Raw genomic sequence first — 11077 nt, 5'->3', positions numbered from 1 at the left:
GTTCTGCCTTTCATCCACAGGGGCCCCTCTGGGTCACATACAAATTTTCAAGTACAAACTGATACCGACACGGACTCTGTTTCCTGTGTCGACACTAGTGATTCCAGGGGAATAGGTCCTAAATTAGCAAAAAAGCATTCAAAACATGTTTTAGCTATAAAGGTGGTGTTAGAAGTTATGAAGCCCCTCTTTTACCACAAGGAGAGGGGTTACCTTAGTAAAGAAGTAATGTAATTTTCCCTCCACCTCAGGTACAGTCTCTTGGAGGGAGTCTGATTTAACCTGAAAAGAAATTTCAGATTCCCAAAAGGAATTAAGGCAGCTTACCTTTTTCCAAAAGGTGGGAGTCACCCCGCATTTTAGACAGGGCCCTGTCATAAAAGAGAAAAGGTGTTTCTCCCTGCGCCTGGAATGGCTTCACTTAAGGAGCCGACAGGCGCAAGTGAGTGAGGTGATCTATTCATGTGGCCAATGAGACACTACTCAGGTCTACCATTGTCTGTGCGTGGGTGAGTAGTGCTAATGAGAAGTGGTCAGAAAACTTGTCATTAGACATTGACACAATAGATGGAAATGAGGTACTCCTAACGTTAGGTCATATCAAAGCCGCTGCTGCGTACGTACTAGAAACCATGAAATATATTGGTCTCTTGGGATCAAGAACCGCTACCATGGCAGTATCGGCTCGGAGGGCGTTGTGGATTCGCCAGTGGAATGCTGATGCAGATTCCAAAAGAAATATGGAGGTTCTCCCGTATAAATGTGAGGCCTTGTTTGGTGATGGGCTGGATGCGTTAGTCTCGGCGGTTACCGCAGGTAAGTCAACATTCTTGCCTTATGCTCCTACACCAGCGAAAAAGACACATCACTCTCACATGCAATCCTTTCGGCCAACAAATACAAAAAGGCCAAAGGTTCCCCCTTTTTTGCAGGTAGGGGAATGGGAAAAGGAAAGAAATCCACAGCGTCTACCGGATCGCAGGAGCAGAAGTCCACCCCTGCTTCTGCCAAATCTGCAGCATGACGCTGGAGCTCCCTTGCGGGAGTCCGCTCGGGTGGGAGCACGTCTGAAACTTTTCAGTCAAATCTGGATTCAATCTGGCCTGGACCTGTGGGTCTTACAAATAGTGTCCCATGGGTACAAACTAGAGTTTCAAGACGTCCCCCCATGCCGATTTTTCAAATCGACCTTGCCAGCTTCTCTTCCAGAAAGAGAGGCAGTAACAACGGCAATTCAAAAATTATGTCAGGATCAGGTCATTGTCCTGGTACCCTTGTCACAGCAAGGAGAAGGTTTTTATTCAAGCCTCTTCGTAGTTCCGAAGCCGGACAGCTCAGTCAGACCGATTTTAAACCTGAAAAATCTGAATCTCTAACTGAAAAGGTTCAAGTTCAAGATGGAATCCCTGAGGGTAGTGATTTCCAGTCTGGAGGAGGGGGACTTCATGGTGTCAGTAGACATAAAGGATGCTTACTTGCATGTTCCCATTTATCCTCCTCACCAAGCTTATCTGAGATTCGCAGTACAGGATTGCCGTTACCAGTTCCAGACGTTGCTGTTCGGACTCTCCACGGCACCGAGGGTATTCACCAAGGTGATGGAGGAGATGATGGTCCTCCTTCGTCAAAAAGGAGTCAATATAATCCTTATCTGGATGATCTCCTGATAAAAGCGAGATCCAGGGAACAGTTGTTACAAAACATCACACTCTCCCTGTCAATACTCCAACAACACGGTTGGATCATAAATTACCCAAAGTCACAGTTGGAACCGACGACAAGATTGTCTTTTCTCGGGATGATTCTGGACACAGAAGTTCAGAGAGTATTTCTTCCGGTGGAAAAGACTCTGGAAATCCAGAAAATGATAAAACAGATATTGATACCATCAAGTGTGTCAATCCATCAGTGAATTTGATTGTTGGGATGGATGGTGGCGGCCTACGAGGCCATACAGTTTGGCAGGTTCCATGCCAGAGTATTCCAGTGGGACCTGTTGGACAAGTGGTCGGGATCCCACCTACATGTGCACCGGAAGATAATCCTGTCGTCAAAAGCCAGGATTTCGCTCCTGTGGTGGCTACAGAGTTCTCACCTACTAGAGGGACGCAGGTTCGGAATTCAGGACTGGGTCCTGGTAACCACGGATGCAAGTCTCCGAGGCTGGGGAGCTGTCACTCAGGGGGAAAGCTTCCAAGGAAATGGTCAAGTCAGGAAGCTTGCCTTCACATAAATGTGCTGGAATTGAGAGCCATTTACAACGGCCTTCAACAAGCGGTACATCTTCTTCAAGATCATCCCGTGCAGATCCAGTCGGACAATGTAACAGCAGTCGCGTACATAAACAGGCAGGGCGGAATGAAAAGCAGAGCGGCAATGGCGGAGGTGACGAAGATCCACCTCTGGGCAGAAAGACATGTAAAGGCTCTGTTGGCAATTTTCATTTCAGGAGTAGACAACTGGGAAGCAGACTTCCTCAGCAGACACGATCTCCATCCAGGAGAGTGGGGCCTCCACCAAGAAGTCTTCGCAGAGGTGACAGGTCTTTGGGGAGTTCCTCAAGTAGACATGATGGCATCTCGTCTCAACAAGAAGCTTCAGAAATATTGTTCCAGGTCGAGAGACCCTCAAGCAATAGCAGTGGATGCACTAGTGACCCAGTGGGTATTCCGGTCAGTGTATGTCTTCCCTCCACTTCCGCTGATCCCAAAAGTTCTCAGAATTATAAGAAGAACAAGGGTTTGAGCAATCTTCATTGCCCCAGACTGGCCAAGGAGGGCTTGGTACCCAGATCTTCAGGAGTTGCTCATAGAAGATCCTCGGCCTCTTCCTCTCCGCAAGGACCTGCTGCAGCAAGGGCCATGCATGTATGAAGACTTACCGCGGCTACGTTTGACGGCATGGCTGTTGAGCGCTGGATCCTAGCCCAAAAGGGTATTCCGAAGGAAGGCATCCCCACCCTTTTTCAGGCCAGTAAAGGAGTAACGTCGAAACATTACCACCGTATTTGGAGAAAATATGTGTCTTGGTGTGAATACAAGAAGGCTCCTACGGAAGAGTTTCAGTTGGGACGTTTTCTCCATTTTCTGCAGGCTGGTGTGGAGGCGGGCCTCCGATTGGGGTCAATCAAGGTCCAGATTTTGGCCTTGTCAGTGTTCTTTCAAAAACAATTGGCCTCTCTTCCAGAGGTTCAGACCTTCGTGAAAGGGGTTCTGCACATCCAGCCTCCATTTGTGCCTCCAGTGGCACCATGGGACCTTAACGTCGTGTTGCAGTTCCTTCAGTCGGATTGGTTTGAGCCTCTACAAAAGATAGAGTTGAAGTTTCCCACTTGGAAAGTGGTGATGCTTTTGGCATTGGCATCTGCACGGCGGGTGTCTGAATTAGGGGCCTTGTCTCACAAGAGCCTTTACCTGATCTTCCATGAAGATAGGGCAGAGTTGAGGACTCGTCAACATTTTCTTCCAAAGGTGGTTTCATCTTTCTACATAAACCAACCTATTGTGGTGCCAGTGGCTACTGACACGTTCACTGAGTCAAAGTCTCTAGATGTGGTTAGGGCTTTGAAGATTTATGTCGCTAGAACAGCTCGAATACGGAAAACAGAGTCTTTGTTTGTCCTGTATGCTCCCAACAAGATTGGGTGTCCTGCTTCCAAGCAGACTATTGCGCGTTGGATCAGAGGTACGATTCAGCACGCTCATACTATGGCTGGATTGCCGTTGCCGACATCGGTGAAGGCCCATTCTACTATGAAGGTGGGCTCATCCTGGGCGGCTGCCCGGGGGGGTCTCGGCATTGCAACTTTGCCGAGCAGCTACTTGATCGGGGTCAAGCACATTTGCAAAATTCTACAAGTTTGACACCTTGGCCGATAAAGACCTTAAGTTCGGTCAATCGGTGCTGCAGGGTCATCCGCACTCTCCTGCCCGTACTGGAGCTTTGGTATAAACCCCATGGTCATGAAGTGGACCCCAACATCCTCTAGGACGTATGAGAAAACAGGATTTTGATACCTACCAGTAAATCCTTTTCTCCTAGTCCGTAGAGGATGCTAGGCGCCCGTCCCAGTGTGTACTTTACCTGCAGTTTTGTTATTAGAGTTACACAAGTTGTGTTATATTAGTTTCAGCATGTTGCTGTCATTGGTTCATGCCTGTTGGCGTGTGTTCTGTTGAATGCCATGTTGTGCGGCATGGTTGAGGTGCGAGCTGGTATGTATCTCACCACTAGTATTAAATTAAATCCTTTCCTTGAAATGTCCGTCTCCCTGGGCACAGTTCCTATAACTGAGGTCTGGAGGAGGGGCATAGAGGGAGGAGCCAGTTCACACCCATTGAAAAGTCTTTAGAGTACCCATGGATCCTGCGGAACCGTCTATACCCCATGGTCATGAAGTGGACCCCAGCATCCTCTACGGACTAGGAGAAAAGGATTTACCGGTAGGTATCAAAATCCTGTTATTGCACCCTTTGTTCACATAACACTGGGCTGCAGACAATCCGCAATGTAAAATGTGTACTTTATCAACCAAGAACCTGAAATAATACTCTGCTGTAAGCCCTGTCTACTGTATATATACTGAGCTGCTGCTCATGATTAGTGATGATTAGTGGGTTGGTGTTACTGTCAGTAGGCAGCAGGTGGCGCTGCAGGCCTGAGGGACTGATTGCACTGACAGCAGGATATGATGATGTGCGGGGAGCGGAACAGGAAGAGACGCAGCGAACCAACCGCAGCAGTAGGTGACCTGAGCTTGGCATTGGACAGGGACAAGGTGAGAGTGGGGACTTGCGGTCAGGTCGGGGTTCCCTCATTCCTATACTTTGCCAGCTGTACCCCGGTCATCCTCGCCCCCTGCGCCGTGCCCGGGACCATACACTCTGATCGCTAGGGGAAGCGGTGTGTATATATGGCGCCTAGCTGGAGGCATGGCAGCTCCGTGTTACAGTAGAGCAGTGTGTTTCTCGCACCCAGCTTTCCGGGAGCCCTAACAGTGCATGTTCCCAGCCCAGCCCAGCTAGCGGCACAGGTGTGTTTGTTAACAAACACGGTAGATTTACCGGTAATAATTATTCCTGAGTAGTGGTGACTCTTGATGGCATAAATAGTGTGCCATCGATTGTTTTGCACAGGCTCAGCTATCCATACGCTATGGGGGGAATTTAATGGTAATTGTCATGCCGGAGGTATTCAATCAACAGTGAATAACTCATGTATACCCCTACAGACAGACTGAACCTGAAGTCTACGGAAAAACTCTCAAAATTGGGTCGCAGGGGGGGAAATTGCTTCTGTGGAATCAGAGTTTAAGCGCGTGAATCCTGATTTCCAATGCTGGTAAAAGACTACTTAATTGAAAAGCCTCAGACCCCACCCTGCCGCAGGGATTTTGTCAGCAATCAGTTGCGTGGGAAACCCTGCGGCTAATTGAACCCCCCCCCCCCCCCCCAAATAAGTGGCTGGACATTTTATGATAAAAACGCTCGCCATCGGCCTCTGTCATCAATGGTTGCTAATCAGTCGATGATCAACTATAATCCTTATGATACCTTCAAAACATGCAATGTTAGGGTTTCATGAGGACACACTGCAAATAGAGGCAGCCATCTTTGGAGGAATACAAAGAGGTCAATTCAGTTAGCCGCTATTCATTCAGTGGAGCGATCATGACCACATGCCAGATTTATGGTAGCCTGAAGGGCCCTACACATTTAACGATCGTCCGTGGGGGGGGGTCCCCCCGTCACCCCGCTCCATAGAAGTGCAGGCAAATATGGACGAGATCGTCCATATTGGCCTGCATGCACAGCCGACGGGGCACCAGCGATGAACGAGCGCGGGGCCGCGCATCGTTCATCGCTGGTGCCTCCACACTGAAAGATGTAAACGAGATCGTTCATATCTTTCAGTCAAATCGACGAGTGTGTGTAGGGCCTTTAAGACATGCAGATGTTTCTTCTCAGCCCAGTAGTGCAGCATACAATAATACACAACTCTGGGGTGAGGAGGTATTAAGCCTAATTCAGACCTGATCGCAGCAGCAAATTTGTTAGTAACTGGGCAAAACCATGGCAGATATAACTTGAAGAGAGAGTTAAGGGGGGTACTCACGGGAGAGATGTGTGCTGAGCGATCTTAACACAGACCGCTCAGCACACATCTCTCACCCCGCTCAGCACAGCGCGATGTGCTGAGCGAGGGGGAAAGCCGACGGGGGGGCCGCTCACTTCACACAACGGTGAAGTGAGCGACCCGCTAGATTGAGCCTGCATGCAGCTCAATCTAGCATCGGCGATAGCGATGCGCGGGGCCGCGCATCGCTATCGCTGGAGGGCATACACACGGCAGATCCGTGCTTAAAATCTAAGCAATCTAGCAAGATTGCTTAGATTTTAAGTACGGATCTCTCCGTGTGTACCCCCCTTTAGATTTGGGTGGGTTATATTGTTTCTGTGCAGGGATAAATACCGTCTGCTTTATTTTTACACTGTAATTTATATTTCGGTTTGAGACACCCCACCCAAATCTAACTCTGTCTGCTCCGTTATATCTGTGCCTCCATCCCCGCCCTGCAGTGCACATGGTTTTGCTCATTTGCTAACAAACTTGCTGCTGCGATCAGGTCTGGATTAGGCCCATTGACACCCCTCCTCACAGCTGCGACTAATAGTGTAATAGCACCATCTTGAGGATTGTTTTGCAAGATAAGGTGCTATAACCAGCGTTTACATGACATTGCAATGCTACTTTGTCCCCAATTAAACTGACCCGTATATATGAAATTCAGCTACGAGATGCACTACGTAGGTTATCATAGGTGGGATCAGTAATATAAAGTAATATGATTTCATTTTTGGGAGGTATAGCAGACAAAATATACAAATGGCAAGATACAGACTCCTCAATTCTACAGATCTCAAAATCTCCTAGTGAGGCAGCTGTCTTAAGGGGGTACACATGGGGCGATTTGGGCAGCGGGTGTCTGTACACATGCCGTGATGTGTGCTAGCCTGATCCTAACTAGACTGCAAGGTTCAATGAGAGCCTTGTGATCTAGCCAGATCTTGACTGCATGCATCAAGATCTGAGCCGGCGATAGAGCCGCGCATCGCTATCGTTATGGGGCATACACACGGAGCGACATGTGCTTAATTTCTAAGCAATCTAGTCAGATTAAGAAATTAAGTAATTGTGAAACATGCAATATCACAAGAGAGCGCTAGATACCGATCATTACTATATAAACATTTTATTCAATCACATAAAATAAAAGCATAAAAAATGCAATGCATATTTTCATAAAAGAATTATTCTCACTGCTGATATTATTTACACGCTGCCATATACTGTATCCCAATTGTATATTGCACAGATGTCCACATCCAAAAGACCAGTGTGGCTGGTTCGCTCCAAAGCAAATTATAAAGTCCCAATTTGTTTTAGGGAATGTGAATGGTGTTCACTAGATGGTGAATGTTCAGCTGTATAAACGATGGGCGCTATGCTACTACCTCCCCCGACCGCCAAACAATTTTGTGCTCACCACTTATTCCTTAGAGTCTCATGTGAGGCTGGCTGTCAGCATGCGGAATCCGTTGTGGTTGGTGGGAGCGGTGGTGTTCTATTCAGTTCACCGGGGAGGGAGGGCGCCGTTCGTAGCTGCAGAATTCAGGCAGTGTGCTGGAGTCCGGACTGTGGTGCTGTGTTTGTGTAGATCTCGGGGAAAAACAGTAGTGTGAGATGTCCTTAACCTGTTTCTCTGTGAAAATCAAACCACGGTTTCATTAGAAACCGTGGTTTGATTTTCACGGAGAAACATGTTAAGGACATCTCACGCTGCCTGAATTCTACAGCTACGAACGGCGCCCTCCCTCCCCGGTGAACTGAATAGAACACCGCCGCTCCCACCAACCACAACGGATTCCGCATGCTGACAGCCAGCCTCACATGAGACTCTAAGGAATAAGTGGTGAGCTCAAAATTGTTTGGCGGTCGGGGGAGGTAGTAGCATAGCGCCCATCGTTTATACAGCTGAACATTCACCATCTAGTGAACACCATTCACATTCCCTAAACCAAATTGGGACTTTATAATTTGCTTTGGAGCGAACCAGCCACACTGGTCTTTTGGATGTGGACATCTGTGCAAAATACAATTGGGATACAGTATATGGCAGCGTGTAAATAATATCAGCAGTGAGAATAATTCTTTTATGAAAATATGCATTGCATTTTTTATGCTTTTATTTTATGTGATTGAATAAAATATTTATATAGTAATGATCGGTATCTAGCGCTCTCTTGTGATATTGCATGTTTCACAATTACTTTGTATCTATTTGAGTATCGCAGAATACTCATGTGGGAGCAGCTATAAGTATATAGACATCAGTATATCAATTCTATTATATAAATTGGGTGACCAACAACAGCTTTATTTTGTGCCTTATATCAGAGCGCCTGATTTGATAATTTTAGGAGTCATAATTATTAAGCAAAAATCGCTCCGTGTGTAACCCCTTTAGGCACACTACATAGGTTAAGATTGGAGCAGTATCAAGATATATGATGCACATTGTGGCACTACAACATACAGAAAGTGAGATACTGATTAACCAGTACCCACAGAATAATTTCTTCATTCCACCCAAAAGTGTACCAGGTGAGTCGGCCACCAGAAGAAATCGGAGGCAATTATTTAGTTTATTAACTTATTTTTATAGGGCACATATTATACAGCGCTTTACAGAGTAGATGTAGTCATTCACATCAGTCCCTACCCCAGTGTAGCTTACAGTCTATATTCCCCACTACATGAACACACTAGGGTTACTTAATTATTGCCAGAAATTAATTAACCCGCCAGTATGTTTAAGATTGTGGGGTGGGATGCAGCAAGCCTCACATTTTGTTTGCGATGCATCCCACTGCTATCCGCATTCATATCGCTGATTACGAATGCCGTATGAATGAAGAAAATCCACAAAGGACAGCTCTTGGAGTAAGATCTGTTCTTTATGATGATAGGACTCAGAGTGACACATGCAACCGCGGGTGGGGAAGGGGGTGCTGGGAGGGTTCTGGTTGGATCTCTCTTAGAAGGGGCAGTGCGATAGAAGCCCATAGGCTTCTATTAGGCGTTGCCCACTGCATCCAAGTCCCGGAAGCTGTTGTATTCCAGGGCTTGGTGCATATGCAGTACACGGGCAAACCTCCAGAAACTGCATTTTTGGAGGTTTGCCCGCATATTTTAGCTTCCTGCATCTCGCCCTATGGGAGGAACCCCATACAAACATAAAGTGCATAAAAACTCCACAGTTGGGACCTTTGGTGGTAATGGAACCCATAAATGTAGGCACTAATACTGGCCACTATGCTGACAATGCTGTCCAATGAGTAGAAATGTAATATGCTCTACGGAAAATAAAACACATAGCAGATACAGGCAGCGAGGGGTAGTCTGGTCAGTCCAGGTAGTTTATGGGTAGGCATGATGTAAGTCATGCTAGACACAGAAGGTCTTGGACAAGATGATGGGGAGCCTACTAAGCTGCTACTTGGAAAATGGGGGTGGTTCAGGAGACACATGGCGCTTCAAAGTTGCTACTACCTGCTTCCAAGTGCCAGGCAGGAAATCACCATAGTAGTGTACTGCTGTGCTTCTTAATGGCTTTTTTTTACTTTTGGCAACCTTTTTCATCCTATAGCTACAGAAGTATTCAGTATGATATCTTGATGGACGGGATCCTGGGGGTCAGAATACCGACAGCGGCATCCCGACATCCCCCTGGAAAGTACCCTAACCCTTCCTTGTGGGTGCCTAAACCTAACCTCCCCTTCTAAGTGCCTAACCCTCCTTCCCCAGTACTTAACCATACATTTCCCGTCCCTGCACCCTAACCCCCCCTCCTAATGGCTGAACCTAATCCCCCACCCCACCCACCATGGCGGGATTCTGGCTGTCAGTAGTTTGACGCCGGGATCCTGAGCTCCGTCTGTATTTTGATGCCGGCATAATGTCTCCGTTCGGGATTCTGGCGTCGTTATGTCGACCACCGGCGGCATTGTAACTACATCTCCCTACAGAAAAAAGTATCTATTGTTTGTATGCATAAGTGTGATATTTATTATAAATACATGTTTTTAGTTCTTCCTTTTTGTAATATTCCATTTTCTTTTCTAAGTAGATAAATCATGGGGCGACACTTCGGAGACCTTGCAAAAGTCCGTCATATCATCACCTTCACCTTGTCCCCATTTGAACAGAGATCGTTTGCGAACGCCATATCCAAGGGGATCCCCAATGTGTGGCGGAGGTTCAGCTCAAATGCGCTCACAGTGCTGCCACGTAAGCTCCAAAGCAAACCCTATATTATGATGACTTATGCCAGTTATACAAAGTTCAGCTTTCATTGGCAGCCAGATGGATAAGATGAATACACCACGCTGGTTTTTGGATTGTTGATGTTTTGTTGAGAGGCTCTTTATAGTAGTAGCTCAGAGATGAGTACTGTGGGAAAAATGTCAGCTACAGGGGTCTGTGGAAACTGCCACCATGACTTTGGTGTTGTCCATTGTCAGTATTAACCAAGCTGAGCACCTTCACACAGTGGAGGCATCTGTTTTATGTGCTATCCCAGTGTGTCGGCAGTTTGTTAGAAACAAAAGACTTAGCTATGGATGTTCTCCCAAAACATTCTTTACACCTGTTTTGTCTGTATGGGGTGCTGGTTCCTATCCATATATTGGTTACCATTCTGGCTTTAAGGCTCCTGAGGCTGTTTCCCAGCTCTAAAAAACAGATCTGGAATATTGGATTGCCTCCTCCTCTCCAAATTATAAGGAGGGACTGCTGTCACGTTCCTGATCCGTTCATGCAGAACAGTATACGACGGAGTGGGTTGCCACAATCTACTTTTCTTTTTCATCCACTAGGTCACTGGAGTACTCTTGGGATATGGACGGCTTCCGCAGGAAGTAGGCACTGAATAAATTAATTTTGGGACTATACCTCCCCTCCATATCCCTGAGTACCTCAGTGTTTTTTCTGTGCTCGACACAGTTAGTAGGCTTGT

At 46.9% G+C, this 11077-nt stretch overlaps 1 protein-coding gene across 3 annotated transcripts in view; it reads left to right on the top strand.

Moving 5' to 3' along the window:
• The first annotated feature begins 4669 nt into the window (after window positions 1-4669).
• LOC134933161 (cytochrome b-c1 complex subunit 8) overlaps window positions 4670-11077 on the top strand; it is a 13603-nt gene continuing 7195 nt past the window's right edge. The window contains exons 1-2 of one of the 3 annotated variants that reach the window (XM_063928163.1): window positions 4670-4777; window positions 10190-10350. In XM_063928163.1, the coding sequence (XP_063784233.1) occupies window positions 10197-10350 (154 nt within the window). In that variant the 5' untranslated portion in view covers window positions 4670-4777; window positions 10190-10196. Of the gene's footprint in view, window positions 4778-4800; window positions 4903-10186; window positions 10351-11077 lie in introns of those variants that run through there. The other 2 variants (XM_063928164.1, XM_063928165.1) reach the window with 2 other exon arrangements.

Source organism: Pseudophryne corroboree, chromosome 6 (genome assembly GCF_028390025.1).
Source record: "Pseudophryne corroboree isolate aPseCor3 chromosome 6, aPseCor3.hap2, whole genome shotgun sequence".
Classification (NCBI taxonomy): domain Eukaryota; kingdom Metazoa; phylum Chordata; class Amphibia; order Anura; family Myobatrachidae; genus Pseudophryne; species Pseudophryne corroboree.
This window is presented reverse-complemented; position numbering and strand designations above follow the sequence as displayed.